We start from the raw sequence: 16946 nt of genomic DNA on the forward strand, positions 1-16946 counted from the left end.
CGAATCACAAAAATATGCTAATATGTTACCTCTGAGCTGTAAATGTTCTTGGATCATTAAAATGCTCATTGCGCTAACATTAACGTGCTTGCTAAAGTTGATTTTAGATCAACATAACTGTTTAAGATGTTTTGTATTTGAGTTCGGTTGCTAAGGAGCTAACATTTGATAGCTAGAGAGTTTACATTAACTAGTTGACACTTGTTATTAGTTTCAGTGTTTCAAAGTGTCTGGTGAAGTGGAGATTATAGTTCTGTTAAAAACAAAGTAAAATTATTGATTGTAAATTTATAAGATTTAAGACCTGGTATAAATCCAGCAAGATTGTATCTGTGAGTCAGACATTGGTGGCTAACATGCAGCTATCAAGTTAACACTTCAGATTCAGATGCGTTTCATCTGAGGGGTCATGTTTAGCCTAGCTTAGCACAAAGACTGAAACCCAGGGGAACTGTTAGCCTAGCATCATCTTTACATGTTAGCCCACAAGCTATCCTGTGGTCAGCTGGGTTTATTTGACTAGTCGGAGCTAACTGGAGCTAGCTGCTAATATTTAGAGGTTTATCTAAACTACAGTAAATGTCGCTGTGATGAACAAACAATAGAACCTGTATCAGAAACACTCACACATCAGTGGTATCATCTACATCCAATAAAAGAATCCATCTTTGACAAACCTTTATCAGGTTTATCTGGTTGGTCCTCGTGACGTCACGCATCGATGAGACGTGTTTGCCTCTTTAACTCGCCCATGTTGTCACGGTGACGTAGCTCCACCCCTCACACTGGGCGGGGCTTGGTACTGCAGCAAAGCATCAACATCGAGCATCAGAAGCAAGCATCCACCCAGAATACTACAGCTACTGCAAGTATTACTCATCTGGTACTGCATCCGGACCGACACAGCACAGACAGAGTGAGCAGGTGATCTGGTCTGTTCTTCTCTTTCTGTTCTCTTCTGTTCTGTTCTCTTCTGTTCTGTTCTCTTCTGTTCTGTTCTGGTCTGTTCTGGTCTGGTCTGTTCTCTTCTGTTCTGGTCTGGTCTGTTCTGTTCTGTTCTGGTCTGTTCTGTTCTGGTCTGTTCTGTTCTGTTCTGTTCTCTTCTGTTCTGTTCTGGTCTCTTCTGTTCTGTTCTGTTCTGTTCTGGTCTGTTCTGGTCTGTTCTGTTCTGTTCTGGTCTGGTCTGGTCTGTTCTGGTCTGGTTTGGTCTGGTTTCTGGGGGGACCTGAACAAACCTGTGTTTACTGATTCTTGTGTTTTCAGTGACATGAGTGTGATCAGCTGTTTTCACTGTTCAGCACCTTCAGCAGCAAGTTAGCCGATGACGTCAGCATGTTTTTGCACCAATCAGAGAGCTCCTCTCTCTAAAGCTACAGACAAATAAAATCATCAGAGATCTGTTGTCATCGGTTGTTTAATCTGAATATAGTGAATCAGATTCAAGATTTGATAATGAAGCAGATTCAAATGATCTCACTGAGTTTTGAGTCAGTTCATCAGCGACGTGTGAACAAAGCTCGTGTGATGTTCCGAGATGAAGAGTCGTAGGTTTCTGTGGTGTCAGATCATATGACTCACCTCATGTCTGTCTCCTCACAGCTTCCTACGAGTCCATCACCCCGACACCAGGTAGCAACTTATTTATTCTCTGTGTAATCTGACCCAAATCCTCTGTAATGTGATGTAAACTAACTCCAATCTGATATAAATTGTCTATATCCAAAGAGTCAATAATCTGATCTGAACTGTTGAGATGTGTCAGTCTGGACTGGTGGACTGATAACAGGACTGAGACCTGTAATCGGATCTAATCCAGTTTGATCTGATTTAATCTGATTTGATCTGATCATCTTTTCTGACGTGTTGTGGCTCAGGATGTTTGGGGGCGTGTCCGGGCGGATCCAGAAGGAGCGTCAGAGGGCTGGAGGTCTTGGTTCAGTCCAGCAGGCGGTTCACTACATGAACCAGGACTTCCAGGTCCTGAGGGAGGACTGTGTGCAGAACGGTTCCCTGTTCCAGGACCCGATGTTCCCAGCAGAACCGTCCTCACTGGGCTTCAAGGAACTCGGACCATTCACCGCCAAGACCAGAGGGGTGGAGTGGAAGAGGCCAACGGTGAGAACCCCCTGTACTCACCTGTACTCACCTGTACTCAGCTGTACTCACCTGTACTCAGCTTTACTCAGCTGTACTCAGCTGTACTCAGCTGTACTCACCTGTACTCACCTGTACTCAGCTTTACTCACCTGTACTCAGCTTTACTCAGCTGTACTCACCTGTACTCAGCTTTACTCACCTGTACTCACCTGTACTCAGCTTTACTAACCTGTACTCACCTGTACTCAGCTTTACTAACCTGTACTATACCTGTACTCAGCTTTACTCACCTGTACTCACCTGTACTCAGCTTTACTCACCTGTACTCAGCTTTACTCAGCTGTACTCACCTGTACTCAGCTTTACTCACCTGTACTCACCTGTACTCAGCTTTACTAACCTGTACTCACCTGTACTCACCTGTACTCAGCTTTACTAACCTGTACTAACCTGTACTCAGCTTTACTCACCTGTACTCAGCTGTACTCACCTGTACTCACCTGTACTCAGCTTTACTCAGCTTTACTCACCTGTACTCAGCTGTACTCACCTGTACTCAGCTTTACTCACCTGTACTCAGCTTTACTCACCTGTACTCACCTGTACTCAGCTTTACTCACCTGTACTCACCTGTACTCACCTGTACTCAGCTTTACTCACCTGTACTCAGCTGTACTCGCCTGTACTCAGCTTTACTCACCTGTACCCTTCACCTTACTATCTCGTCACCTTTGAGGAGTGATGTCATACAGATGGAGATTGTGATTGGCTGTTTCAGGAGCTGACAGAGGAGCCTCAGTTCATTGTGGGCGGTGCCACTAGGACGGACATCTGTCAGGGAGCTCTGGGTGAGTCAGCGGGTGAGGGGGGGTGTTATTCCTAATATTTATTTTTCTAAGAACTGTTCTCACAGTTGTTAAAGAAAAACCTCGGAGACTGGTTCGTCAAGTCTGAGGCAGCTAAACACTTTCTGTTTGTTGCTTCGTATTTGCTTTTTTCTGGCGTTGATGTGTTTTTGTCACACGAGAGAAGAGAAGGTCCACGTCCTGTCAATCACACGACACAAACACTGAGTTGACTGAAGCCACAGCGTCGTGAAGACGAACGTGAAGTGAACCTGTGTTTGTGAACATTACTCTGCAAACAGCAGAAGCATCATGTTGGTTCCGTCTGATTTCATCAGACTCATCATCTGTCGACATCTTTTATTTATGAACAAAACAATTACTGCAGCTTCAGCGGCTGGAAGTTACCAGAAGCTCCTGAAGGCAGCACTCAGCCTCTGACCTTGGATTGGTCCAGTTATTGATCAGTGAACGGACGTCTGCTCCATTATCAGGAAACATTAGCAGCCTAATGCTAAAGGCTCTAATGTTGTTGTTGATGTTAGCCCTAGCTTAGCATTAGTGTGTCCCCACAGACCATCAGGGTTATAATGGAGTGGGCTAATGTTCAGACTTTTACTGTAACTCTGTCAGAACATCTTCATCATCTTCATCTTCACTGATGGGAGGATGTGAACAGAGCATTACATTTCTGAACATTAGCCGACTCCATTATAACCCTGATGGTCTGTGGGGACACACTAATGCTAAGCTAAATGCTAATAATGTGTCAGTGCTGTCTGAGAAACAGAATCAGCTCAGAAACCTTTCGAACTTAAACTGTTTCTGCAAATTCTTCTTTGTTCAGTTTATTGGCGTCAAGCTTCTTCTTCTTCTTCTTCTTCTTCTTCTTCTTCTTCTTCTTCTTCTTCTTCATCTTCTTCTTCTTCTTCTTCTTCTTCATCTTCTTCTTCTTCAACCAGTAACTTTCCAAGAGTCTGCTGCACTTTTAAAATCAGTTTATAAATGTCAGAGTTTAAAGGTCAGAGGTCATCTGATTTTTGTTTGTGTGTCTGTGGTTATGTTGTGTGTGAAGGTGTGAATTGTGTGTCTGTGGTTGTGTTACAGGAGACTGTGAATTGTGTGTCTGTGGTTGTGTTACAGCAGACTGTGAAGGTGTGAATTGTGTGTCTGTGGTTGTGTTACAGCAGACTGTGAAGGTGTGAATTGTGTGTCTGTGGTTGTGTTACAGGAGACTGTGAAGGTGTGAATTGTGTGTCTGTGGTTGTGTTACAGGAGACTGTTGGCTGCTCGCTGCCATTGGTTCTCTGACTTTGAACCAACGTCTGCTGCACCGCGTCGTTCCTCATGGTCAGAACTTCAACCAACAATACGCCGGCATCTTCCACTTCCAGGTGAGACTCCACCCACTCCCCTATGTCAGCCAATCAGAGCCCCCCCTCAGAATAAACACAATATATCTACAATTTACCGTCATTGCGATATCAACGTGCGTGATATACGTTTCTCAAAAGAGTGCTTGAACTGCCGGTGTTTCATGTGCACTCACGCTCTGCTTGTCAATTTATTTGGCCAATCAGATGTAAACTAAAGATATTCAGATCATTGTCCAGAGTTTTTACTGCATAGAGAAACCGTGAGCCGCCTCCGACTCCTGAGTGGAAACTGCTTGTTATCACATTTGTCCCAGGACAAAGTGATAGTTAGTGGTTAGTTTTGAGATTCACATAATCAAACATTTCCCTGTTGTCCACTTGTCCACAGGTCGGTCTGTTTGTCAGGTGAATCAGTTGCTGTGGTAACAAACGTCAACTTTGTTGCCCTACAGACAATTGAATGACTATTTCAAAATAGAAGACTTCGGAACAGTCTAATCTGATCAGCTGGATTTAACCCCTCGTTTCTCTCTGCTGTGTAGTTCTGGCAGTTCGGGGAGTGGGTGGACGTGGTGATCGATGATCGTCTGCCGGTCAAAGACGGCGAGCTGATGTTCGTCCACTCGGCCGAAGGCAGCGAGTTCTGGAGCGCTCTGCTGGAGAAGGCCTACGCCAAGTGAGACATTCAGTCACATGACAGCTGCAGTCACCGGCTACTCAGTTTACAGATTATTCATCTTTCATACTCCTTTAATTGTAATGGAGTATTTTCATCATGATGCTCTGGATGTTTCTTGTGTCTTGAGGTTGAGCGGCTCGTATGAGGCCTTGTCTGGCGGCAGCACCACCGAAGGCTTTGAGGATTTTACAGGCGGCGTGGCAGAGATGTACGATCTGAAGAATGCTCCCGGAGATCTTCATCGTATCATCATCAAAGCTCTGGAGAGAGGGTCCCTGCTGGGCTGCTCCATCGATGTCAGTAACAAATTAGTTAACATGTTACACACGTGACCGACCATCAGAGAGGTTAACATGTTACACACATAATCAACCATCTAACCGTGTCCTCTGTCCTCAGATCACCAGCGCCTTCGACATGGAGTCTGTGACCTTTAAGAAGCTGGTCAAAGGCCACGCCTACTCTGTGACTGGACTCAGACAGGTGAGCCGGCCGTTACAGTCTGGCACCGACTTTAACGGTGGACGCATCACATCTTTGACCCTTTAGTCCGTCCTCTGTCCAGGTGGAGCACCGCGGGCAGCAGGAGCGTCTGATCCGGATCAGAAACCCCTGGGGTCAGGTGGAGTGGACCGGCGCCTGGAGCGACAGGTCGGTGCTTCATTTAGATTCTTTATGAGCGAGATCAGAACAAACACAGGAAGTGACTGAGTGTCGTTGTGTCAGCTCCTCAGAGTGGAACGCCATCGACTCAGCAGAGAAGGACGACATGCTCTGTAAGATGGAGGACGGAGAGTTCTGGTAGGTTGGTGCGGTGAGGATGAGTGTGATTGGTTTACAGGATGGAGACGTGAAACGTGTTGGTGTGTCAGGATGTCTTTCCAGGAGTTCCTGCGTCAGTTCTCCAGGTTGGAGATCTGTAATCTGACACCGGACGCTCTCAGTCAGGACTCCACCAGCTTCTGGACCACTGTGACGTTTGAAGGGGGCTGGAGGAGGGGGAGCACCGCCGGCGGCTGCAGGAACCATCCCAGTGAGGAGAGGATTAGTTAGGACTATGTTGAACATTATGATTACTACATGTCCCACAATGCAACTGACTGCTGCTGCTGCATCTCTGCAGACACGTTCTGGATCAACCCTCAGTATAAGATCTCCCTGCTGGAGGAGGATGACGACCCTGATGATGAAGAGGCCACCTGCAGCTTCCTGGTGGCTCTGATGCAGAAAGATCGCCGCCGCTACCGCAGCCACGGACAGGACATGCACACCATCGGCTTCGCTATCTACGAGGTCAGAGGTCATAAAGACGTGACGTTATGATATCACAACAATCTCTGTTGCTGTCTTGGTTAGGACTTAGGGGGTCGGGTACAGGGTATAGGTTCTGGTGTGGGTGTTAGGATATAGGATATAGTGTGTAGGATGTTGGATGAAGGGTCATGGCGGGTGTGATCATGTGACGACTTCTCTTCTCTGTGTCTCGTTTCGTTCACAGATTCCTGACGAGGTGAGTACGACGACATCTGCTCACGAACAAACATCCCCTTTGTTTACTCTGAGCTCAGCGATGCTAACGTCCGTCTGTCCGTCAGTTACAAGGTCATCCCAGTGTCCACATGAAGAAGGAGTTCTTCCTGCGTCACTCGTCCTGCGCTCGCTCCGAGTCCTTCATCAACCTGAGAGAGGTGAGCAACAGGCTCCGCCTCCCGCCAGGCGAGTACCTGATTGTCCCGTCGACCTTTGAACCCTCAAAGGAAGCGGACTTCGTCCTGAGGGTGTTCACTGAGAAACAGTGCGAGACCAGGTGAGTGAGTGGGAAACCAATAATCAGGTTATTGATCCAGTGATTGAACAGTGAATCAGTGAGTGAATCTGTGCAGGGAGATGGACGACGACGTGGAGGGAACCTTCGACACGGAGGTACAACTTCATTTAAACTCACATTTTTAAACATTTACTTTGGTCCTGTGCATGAAAGAATCCTGTTGATCAAAGAAATCTGTATTTATACAGAACCAGGGTCACAGAGACAATGACAAAAGTAAATGGACACAATCATTCAACTGTCGTCCCTTTGTATTTATTATCATTATTAATAAGCTGTCGAGGACCAGCAGGCAAAGTGGACAGTTGTCCAGGGGCCCAATGCCTCAGGGGCCCAGAGGCTCAGGGGCCTGAGATGTAATAACTCTGATCTTATTAAATAACTTCATTATAAAATATAAACACATCTTCTAACATCTTCACATGATGTGAAGCTGCTGCATCTGTAGAACTTTAGAATTATTGTGTGAACGTCTCCTTGCTTGTGTCACGACGACCTTTGACCTTGTGGTCACTGCAGGAGGAAATATCAGAGAGCGACATCGATGATTCCTTCAGGTCGATGTTCACTCAGCTGTCAGGAGACGTGAGTTCATCTGAAGCTTCACTCGTTCTTAACGTTCTGCTGAGTCATGTTCTCTCACAGTTTGTTGGAGCTGAGTCATCAGAAGTCTTTTCTCTCCTCAGGACCTGGAGATCTCCGTCCGAGAACTCCGAACCATCCTGAACCGAGTCGTCTCCAAACGTGAGTTCTGATCGTTCTTGTTCTTGTGTGTGAAACAGAGAGTGAGTTCTTCTTCTGTGGTTGTTCTATCTGCAGACAGAGACCTGCAGACGGATGGTTTCAGTATGGAGTCCTGCAGAGCCATGGTCGGCCTCATGGACGTATCCTCACTGTGAAGAACCTGTAGGTTCTTTCCTCTGGTTCCTCTGAACGTTCTCAGTAGAACCTTTGAACCTTGAACGTTCTCGTCTTTTTGACCTTAACCTGACGTCAGAAAGACGGCAGCGCTCGCCTTGGGCTGCTCGAGTTTCAGATTCTCTGGAACAAGATCAGGAAGTGGCTGGTGAGCAATTTGCTTTTCATAATAAAAGTCTTTAGTTTCAGCCTTCAGGGTGAAAAATACCACACTGTAAAAGGATACTTAAAGTATCAAAAGTAAAAGTACTAAGTCACATTATGAAGTTACATTACATCATCACATGTGATTATCATGAGAATCATATGACATCACGTGTGGTTACATGGATCACATGTGAACACGTGTACAGGAAGTAACAAAGCTCATGTACACATCTACAGTGTTGAGGTACTTTTACTACTGAAGTAGTTTTACTTTCTTCGTCTACTCGTCCACATGAATAAAAAAGATGGGTGTTTATCACCTGTTTGATTTTAATCTGATGATATAAATGGAAGTTTCAGCTTCGACAAATGAAAATCAGTTTTGTTTTCCTGATTTAAGTCGTTTTAACAGTGACATTTGAACAGGACGTGTGACCTTTGACCTCTGCAGGTAATCTTCCGAGAGTTTGATCTGGATAAATCCGGATGTATGAGTTCCTACGAGATGCGCCTGGCTCTGGAAAATGGAGGTAGATCGTCTCGTTCCTGAACACGATGACTCGGCGTGTTGTGTTCGAGTCCACTCACCTGTGACGTCCTCTGTCCTCAGGGTTCAAACTCAACAACAAGCTGTACCAGATGCTGGTCGCTCGATACGCCGACAACGAAGTCATCGACTTCGACAACTTCACCTGCTGCCTGGTCAAGCTGGAGGCCATGTTCAGTACGCACACGACTGAGCTCACTGATTGCATCCGATTCATATTACACATTCAAACCAGTTTGACTTCAGATTAAATTTAAATATTAATTACAAATCATGTTTTATTGACACTGAACTGAGAAAAACTTTGTTTGTTTTCAGAAACTTTCCAGGAGCTGAACAAAGACGGAACAGGACAAGTCGAAGTCAACGTCATTGAGGTGAAAGAAAACAGATTCAGAAACCAGAGCAGAATTAAAACCAGATTCAGAACCAGATTCAGACTGCGTGTGACGTGTAAACTCTTCTATCTCCTCAGTGGCTGCTGTTGACCATGTGTGGATGAAACTACTTCCTGCTGCCGAACTTCAAAGTGCCTCCGACAGGAAGAACAACTCAAAAGCAACGACAAACAGTACTGCTGTAGTACTGTAGTACCACTGTAGTACTACATATTCACAGTACTGAAGCATAATCACTGTTAACTCCCAGCTGCTGCATTTACTCTCAGATAGAGGGCGCTACAGCCCCGACAACATGGCCTCTGCATTTATATATTCATTTATCGACTGATATGACAGAAGTGCCATCTTCCACTGCTCCCCCTGCAGGGGAGGAGGACTGAGCAGGAAGCGCAGCCTGTAAGTCAGAGCTCAGGGTTTTAATATTTATTTACAGGTCAGTGAAAGCCTCATGAGGAGGAGGCGTTCAGCTTAGATAGATGATAGATGTACTTTATTTATCCCAATTTGGGAAATGATTGTGTCACAGCAGCATGTAACGGGCTTTGCACATGGAACAAAAGACTAAATACAAAAGAGACAAGTGCAGAATTGCAGTAGTTTGAAAAGTAAAGTTAGGAACATGACTGCAATGATTTCACCTCAAACAAACTCTGATGACACGTCAGCTTCATGTTTTCAATTATTAAAGTAAAAGAACGGAATAGAAGAGTTGTCTGTGATTAACTGGACTGTACACACACACCTGCATCATGTGGAACACACACACACACACACACACCTGCATCATGTGGAACACACACACACACACACACACACACACCTGCATCATGTGGAACACACACACCTGCATCATGTGGAACACACACACACACACCTGCATCATGTGGAACACACACACCTGCATCATGTGGAACACACACACACCTGGATCATGTGACACACCGTCATCATGTGGAACACACACACCTGCATCATGTGACACACACACACCTGGATCATGTGACACACACACACCTGCATCATGTGACACACACACCTGCATCATGTGACACACACACACACCTGCATCATGTGGAACACACACACCTGCATCATGTGGAACACACACACACACCTGGATCATGTGACACACACACACCTGCATCATGTGGAACACACACACACACACCCTGCATCATGTGACACACACACCTGCATCATGTGGAACACACACACACCTGCATCATGTGGAAACACACACACACCTGGATCATGTGACACACACACACCTGCATCATGTGACACACACACACACACACACACCTGCATCATGTGACACACACACACACCTGCATCATGTGACACACACGTGACGATGTGTCTATAAAAAACATCTCGTTTCCTAAAGTGAAGAAATAAACATTGCTATTTGCGGCGTCACGTGATTAAAGGAGGGAAACAGCTGATCGGAACATGTTTCACTTTAATAACACAAACTCCACACGGATCAATAATCATCCGAGTCACTGATCAGACCACGTGACGGGACGTCAGTTCGGGTTCAGTCTCTCCAGGGACCCGGACCCCCTCAGTCCCGGTTCTCCCGTCCCTCCAGCGGGCCCAGCAGAACGGCCTGGGCCTCCAGCAGCGTCGTGTCGGTCTGAGCTCCGAGGAAACGGGCCGTGAGCTCCAGGTCCTGCAGCCGCAGACGGACTCTGCTGCCCCGCTGCAGCTTCTCTCCTCCGTCCGCCGGCCGCCGACACACGCAGTGGAACTTCCCCCCGAAGTCGATGTACAGGTCGTCCTGGACCACGTGGAAGATCCTCCCGACCACCGCTCGGTCCTTGGCCGGTCCCATCTGGACCAGCGGGGACCGGCGGAGCAGCGAGGCGAAGCTTTCGTCCTGACCGGAGGAGGAGCCTCTGAGTCCGGCCGCTGAGTTCCCCGCCTCCCGGCGGATCTCCGTTTGGAGGTCGAAGGCGGCAGCGAAGCCGGACCTGGGTGTGTCCGCGGCGGGCGGGTCGCTGCCGGAAGTCCCGCTGGAGTCTGAGCTGAAGTAACTTCTGAAGAACCAGCGGGAGGAGAACCGGAGTCTGGACCGACACCGGGACATCACCGCCGCCGCCATGTTGTCCCTCAGCTGCGCGAGCCGGAAGCCTATTCAACTTCCGGTCACGGAAACTAGCAGCGCGCCCCCTGGCGGCTCATTTTATTTTATGCTGAGACAAAGAAAGGAGGATTAATAAAAAACATTATTAACCCTTTGATACACAAGCTATGCAAACCCCATCTAATGCACAACATGGGTCAAAAGCCCGTATTCATCTCCTGTGTTATTTCATCACGACTCGGTGTTTCTCTGCTATATTATTTTATAGCTTCTTCTTCCTTCTTCATGAATTCCAATGGATTCCAAGACTCACCCCCACTCCAGCTTGATCCTGTAGAGTCTAAGACCTAGACTCTAGTTCCTCAGCCTCAGAGATTTCAGACTCAGAATCCAGACCAAGAACTGGCTCCTCCTCTTCCTCATCCTGTTCTTCATCCAGCATCTTCATGAGCACCAGTAAGTCTGAAATGACTGGGACCAGCCAGACTAACACTGGATAAAGAAAATCAAAAGCACATTTTCAAATGCATATCAGTCTATTAAGTATAAACTGTTATATGTCGAGTTTTATTTTGTTGATCTAGCTATGGTTAGCTAGCCAGAAAAGAAGCTAGCTAGCTAACAGCTAGTTAGTATTGTACATATTTCTCTTTCTCTCCAGTAACGGATGTAAAATAAGACCCACATGCATCAGCTGTGTGAAATGAATGTCAGGTGATCTGTAGTGAATTCATACTGCGCTGGTCATTTTCACCCATGGTGTAAGGAAAAAGGAAAATGACTTGTGTTAATCAAAAACAAGATATTTAATAAATACTTTTATTTCAAACATATAGCAAAGAAACACTCATGCATGAAAAAACACAGGAAATGAATCAGAAGAGCAGTGACACAAAAATGACTTTTATTCAAAAAAGTAACAAAGGAAAAATGTAAGTAAGGATTTGTGATGATAAAAAACAAGTTAATTGGGGAATACCTGAAATACTGAATGATGAACTTCAATCACTGTAAAGATATAGAAAATAAAACCTGAGCCGGGTCACTTTGGACCCATGTTGTTCATCAAAGGGTTAATTTAACTAAGAGTTTTTTAATAAAAACAAATCAGATGTTTTACATTTTTATAAAGAAAAGTGAATCATGTGTTTACAGATCTAACAGAATTTAGATGTGTTTTCAAATCAGATTAAAACGTTAAAGTTAAAGCGTCACAATCAATGACACCTTTCGACCAGCAGGTGGCACCGTGGTCACGCAACAACATGATCAGGCGCACGGCGGAAGTGACGAACAGGACGTCGCCGGCCAATGAGAAGTGCGCAGGGGGAGTGGACGGAGGCGACGACTGGGCTGTGAATGGTCAGGATATGGCAGAGGGAAGTGACGTATCAGGAAGTGAGAGGGGATATTTGGCACCGCAGACCAAAGGTCCAAACGTCGACGAAAACGTAAAAAGTGATGTAACGAAATCGTCAGTGAAAGGGGAAGCGATCGGATAATAGTGTAACAGAAACAGCAAGAAGAATATAAAGTTATTATCAAACTGTCTCAAGAGGGAGAGAAAGACATAAAGAAATAGACATAATCTTCTAAACAACTATTTAAGAGAAACAGGACTTAAGGAAATAATTTAATTTTAGGTTCCTTTTGTTTGTTTCTATTTTTATTTAGTTATTTTTGTTTGTTTACTGACAATCTACTGATCCACACTCCAGTCCAGAAGGTGGCGGTACTGCACCTATAAGCTGGTGTGCCAACCGCCAATAAACACTACTACAAGAAGAAGAAGACGAAGAAGAGACGAACAGGAAGTGCCGTGTTGTTACCTGTAGGGAGAAGATGGAGGTGTGTGTGCACGCGCCGCGGCTCCGCTGTAACGCGCAGTTTCCGGTCGGTTCTGTGGTGAAAGATGTTCTGACCCGGTTCGTCCAGCAGCAGGTGAGTGACGTCACGGACAACCTCGAACACACGCGCAGGCCGGAAGCGACGAGAGTCACCGTTAGCCCACATGCTAACGTTAGCTAACAACACTGACCGGAAACGGTTCTTCAAACGTTTCATAACATTTAAAAAGGTTTAAACGGTTTATTGAACGGTTCAAACCTCGTGACACCAAAGGACGGTGACACCGTGGTCATGTGATTCCTCCTGCGGGATTCGAACATCTGTCATCTCCGTATTTTCCTTTGTTTTAAAGGAAGTTACTGGATCACGTGAGCTCCGCTGGTCCAGAGAATCCAGACATACTTCAGTGTTTAGACTCGAGTTACTTATTGTTTGAATAAACTTACTACTTGTTCCCTAGTTAAGAAAAGAACAAGATCAACATGATAACTCAGTTTACACAATGTCACTAACACTGTCAATCTTATTTATCCCATTTATTTCACAACATGCAAGTACTTGTACTTTAGTATTTCCACTTTAAGCTACTTCTTACTTCTGATACAGAAACAATTATTGCATTTGATTCTTTTTTTTAAATGTCTGAGTTGTTAAAAGCTTTTTCATTTAAAGTTCTCAAATGTTTAAGTGATCCAGTAACTCATCACATTTCAAATAGAGAAACTCTATTTCTAATGTTTATAAAACTGTGTATAAAGTATTTAACTGTAGCTTCACCTGCTGCTTTCACAGCTGCTTCAGTATAAAGGATCTAATGATGTCATAGAGTTTAATAAAATAATCTGTCAAACGAGTACTTTCACTTTAAAGCTTGAACTACAGTTCTCTCCTGTATCTGAAGGTGTCAAGTGAAGTTACATTTAAATATTTCAGCTGCGAAACTTCAGCAAAACTGTTCAAAAACGTTTTGAGTGAGAATGTGCCACTGAAAATGTTGATCATGTGACCAGTTGCATAAACTGGATCAGTGTAAACAGGAAGTAGCTTGTCTACTCTGCAGTTGGTTGCTTAGTAACATAAAATACTATGAACGAGGAAAAGTGATGGAGCAGTTTTCACACATGTAGAGAACGTGTGACGGCTCCAGACTCCGGAGTTGGTTTTTCCACATTTCAACAACGCACCAGGAGATTCTCCAGATTCTCTGAAACAGCCAAACTGCAGTAAAATGTTGTTTTATCACAGCGGTGACAAATTATCCATATCGTCACAACCCTCGTTAAACAACTGGACACGAAGCTGCAGTCAATGCAACTGTTTGTGTGTGTGTGTGTGTGTGTGTGTGTGTGTTTGTGTGTGTGTAGTTTGGATCCCCTGAGGATTTCTACGTCATCAGAAACGGTCGAGTGTCAGATGTGGAGGATCCATTGCAACATGGAGCCATCTATCACCTGCAGCCCCGCCTGTGTGGAGGGAAGGGAGGTCAGTCCAGGAAATACACACATCCAGCTGTTGATCAGCTGTCTAGACAAATACTAAGGAGCTCACTTGTGTGTTTCAGGTTTCGGCTCGATGCTGCGAGCTCTCGGCGCTCAGATCGAAAAGACGACAAACCGCGAAGCCTGCAGAGATCTGAGCGGACGACGTCTCCGAGACGTGAACCACGAGAAAGAGTGAGTCACGGCAGATACGACATGTGTTGGAATGACTCTTGTTCTGTGATGGATGTTGACGCTGTTCTTCTTCTGTGGTGGCTCCAGGATGGCGGAGTGGCTGAAGAAGCAGGCGGAGCGTGAGGCAGAGAAGGAGCAGCGTCGGCTGGACCGTCTGCAGAGGAAATTGTCTGAACCCAAACATCAGTTCACTGATCCAGAATATCAGCAGCAGTGTCATGACCTGTCGGAGCGACTGGAGGACTCCGTGCTCCTAGGTGAGGGGGGGGGGAGTTAGAGGTGATAACGTTCAGACGAGTCGTTTGCGTTGTTTGACACGTGAACCTCAAACATATCACTCGTCTTCACTGTCGACGTCTGTAGCTACAATTTACTGATGGTCCAAGGTTGTACAGAGTTTAGAGACATGAAGCATTTGAAGATTCTCCAGGAAATGACATCACAGGCAGTAAAAATACCAACGTAAACACTGGAGGAACATTTCTACTGCAGAGGTCAAAGGTCAAAGAGAAACAGTGAAATCCAACATCCCCGTGACGTCATGTGACCTGAACGTGTCTGTGTCTCAGGTCTCCAGGCGTCGTCCAGCGGACACGTGAAGGTGGAAGACGTCTCTGCCACAAAGAGATCAAACTCTGATCAGAGCGAGCAGCCGCAGAAGAAGAAGAAGAAGAAGAAGATGGCTTCGGCGTGTTTCTGGTGAGATTTTATTCACGGGGAGGAGCCTGAACAACAGGAAATAGATTTTAACTTCTGTGGTTTTTTGCTGTCGCTCAGTGTTTTTTAATCTGTCGTCATGGTTACAGGACGGGTGTGGGGGAGCTGGACGAGCTGCTGAGCTCGGAGGACGAAGACGATGATGATGAGGCGTCGTCCTCCTCCAGCTGTGGAGCCGTTACCACGACGATGCAGAGAGAGGGGGTGGAGCCTGAGCAGAGCAGCAGGTAGAGATCAGATCAGGAACACGTCAGATTTTTTATTTTAAACGATTTCTGATGAAAAGATTTTTTTTTTATAGCTCGTCCTCCACCTCATCCTCCGCTCGCCAAACCATTAGAGCCTCAAAGAACCAGGAACCGCCAGAGACCAGAGCCCAAGAGAACCAGGAACCGCCAGAGACCAGAGCCTCAGAGAACCAGGAACCGCCAGAGACCAGAGCTCAAGAGAACCAGGAACCGCCAGAGACCAGAGCCTCAAAGAACCAGGAACCGCCAGAGACCAGAGCCCAAGAGAACCAGGAACCGCCAGAGACCAGAGCTCAAGAGAACCAGGAACCGCCAGAGACCAGAGCCTCAAAGAACCAGGAACCGCCAGAGACCAGAGCCCAAGAGAACCAGGAACCGCCAGAGACCAGAGCTTCAGAGAACCAGGAACCGTCAGAGACCAGAGCCCAAGAGAACCAGGAACCGCCAGAGACCAGAGCCCAAGAGAACCAGGAACCGCCAGAGACCAGAGCTCAAGAGAACCAGGTACCGCCAGAGACCAGAGCCCAAGAGAACCAGGAACCGCCAGAGACCAGAGCTCAAGAGAACCAGGAACCGTCAGAGACCAGAGCCTCAGAGAACCAGGAACCGCCAGAGACCAGAGCTCAAGAGAACCAGGAACCGCCAGAGACCAGAGCCCAAGAGAACCAGGAACCTCAGCAACAGGTCAGTGATTTGTCTTCTCTCCACACCGATGACACCTAGTGGCCGAAGGCTTTGTTTTCAGGTTCCCCGTCGTCACACACGATGTCACGAGCTCCTTGAGGGAATTTGTTTTATTTGGTTCAAACACGCCACTGATTAGATTTCAGAGGTCAAAGGTCACAGTGATCTCATGAGTCAGGAAAACATGTCGACTGATCTGATTGGTTGATTCTCGTTTTAATGTCTTGTGATGTCATGAGATCTGGAGGTCATGTGACGCTGACATTCACATTCATCATTAGTTTATTTTATATAATTCTTCCTCGTGTTGTCGTTAATAAACACTGAGCTCAGTTTGATTTGAATTAAATACTTTTTATTTAATTTAACAAACACTTCATATGCCCCCACAGCGGCAGTCTCTGGATCTGTCATCGGTGTCGTCCGTCGATCAGCTGGAGTCTCTGGGTCTGGACGTCCTGAAGGAGGAACTAATGTCTCGGGGGTTAAAGTGTGGGGGGGCACTGTCGGAGCGCGCCGCCCGACTCTTCTGCGTCAGGGGGCTGACTCCAGATCAGATCGACCCGGCATTACTCACCAAACCCGGAAAGAGGAGGAGGAAGTGAAGAGGTCGAACAGACGCTCGTCTCCACGTTAAGTGAAAAGTTCAGTTTTTAATGTGTGAATGTTTCCGACAGGAAGTTCTGGAGAGAAACAGGAAGTGACCTGTGAGTTCGGTCACATGATGTAACTCCAGGTTTTCATTTCTTTCTTTTATTTCAGTTTTTTTCTCCTTTGATTCGTCAAAATAAAGGTCTTGTTTTTTCTCACCTCGTCTCTGATTGGCTGTTTCTCATGATGTCATGTTGC

At 46.1% G+C, this 16946-nt stretch overlaps 3 protein-coding genes across 9 annotated transcripts; 2 read left to right on the forward strand and 1 right to left on the reverse strand.

Annotated features, from left to right (window-relative positions):
• Nucleotides 1-773: 773 nt before the first annotated feature.
• LOC118116387 (calpain-1 catalytic subunit) lies at nt 774-9544 on the forward strand. Of its 6 annotated transcripts, XM_035168070.2 has the most exons (23): nt 793-924; nt 1600-1629; nt 1875-2115; nt 2876-2945; nt 4218-4336; nt 4861-4994; nt 5125-5293; nt 5397-5480; nt 5563-5648; nt 5724-5798; nt 5870-6030; nt 6121-6290; nt 6496-6507; nt 6593-6804; nt 6881-6920; nt 7345-7410; nt 7512-7569; nt 7645-7709; nt 7823-7891; nt 8342-8420; nt 8501-8614; nt 8756-8814; nt 8913-9544. In XM_035168070.2, the coding sequence occupies exons 3-23, from the start codon at nt 1876-1878 to the stop codon at nt 8937-8939; spliced, it is 2109 nt and encodes a 702-aa protein (XP_035023961.1). In that variant the 5' UTR covers nt 793-924; nt 1600-1629; nt 1875; the 3' UTR covers nt 8940-9544. The 6 variants fall into 6 exon arrangements, with proteins under 6 accessions (XP_047194066.1, XP_035023962.1, XP_035023961.1 ...); XM_035168071.2 differs by having other exon boundaries at nt 786-916; nt 8756-9544; XM_035168069.2 differs by having other exon boundaries at nt 8756-9544.
• A 738-nt stretch (nt 9545-10282) lies between these two features.
• On the reverse strand, nt 10283-11376 carry mrps28 (mitochondrial ribosomal protein S28). Its single transcript, XM_035168120.2, has 2 exons — nt 11241-11376; nt 10283-11036 (listed from the first exon to the last, which is right to left on the reverse strand). Exon 2 carries the CDS (start codon nt 10943-10945, stop codon nt 10406-10408), a length of 540 nt encoding a protein of 179 aa, XP_035024011.1. The 5' UTR covers nt 10946-11036; nt 11241-11376; the 3' UTR covers nt 10283-10405.
• Nucleotides 11377-12315: 939 nt separating this feature from the next.
• sde2 (SDE2 telomere maintenance homolog (S. pombe)) lies at nt 12316-16906 on the forward strand. 2 transcript variants are annotated; one of them, XM_047338119.1, is made up of 8 exons: nt 12316-12868; nt 14155-14257; nt 14337-14448; nt 14536-14705; nt 15018-15147; nt 15255-15392; nt 15467-16097; nt 16490-16906. In XM_047338119.1, the coding sequence occupies exons 1-8, from the start codon at nt 12770-12772 to the stop codon at nt 16700-16702; spliced, it is 1596 nt and encodes a 531-aa protein (XP_047194075.1). In that variant the 5' UTR covers nt 12316-12769; the 3' UTR covers nt 16703-16906. The 2 variants fall into 2 exon arrangements, with proteins under 2 accessions (XP_047194075.1, XP_035023999.2); XM_035168108.2 differs by having other exon boundaries at nt 12320-12868; nt 14140-14257.
• The last annotated feature ends 40 nt before the right edge of the window (nt 16907-16946 follow it).

Source organism: Hippoglossus stenolepis, chromosome 2, assembly GCF_022539355.2.
Source record: "Hippoglossus stenolepis isolate QCI-W04-F060 chromosome 2, HSTE1.2, whole genome shotgun sequence".
Taxonomy (NCBI): Eukaryota; Metazoa; Chordata; class Actinopteri; order Pleuronectiformes; family Pleuronectidae; genus Hippoglossus; species Hippoglossus stenolepis.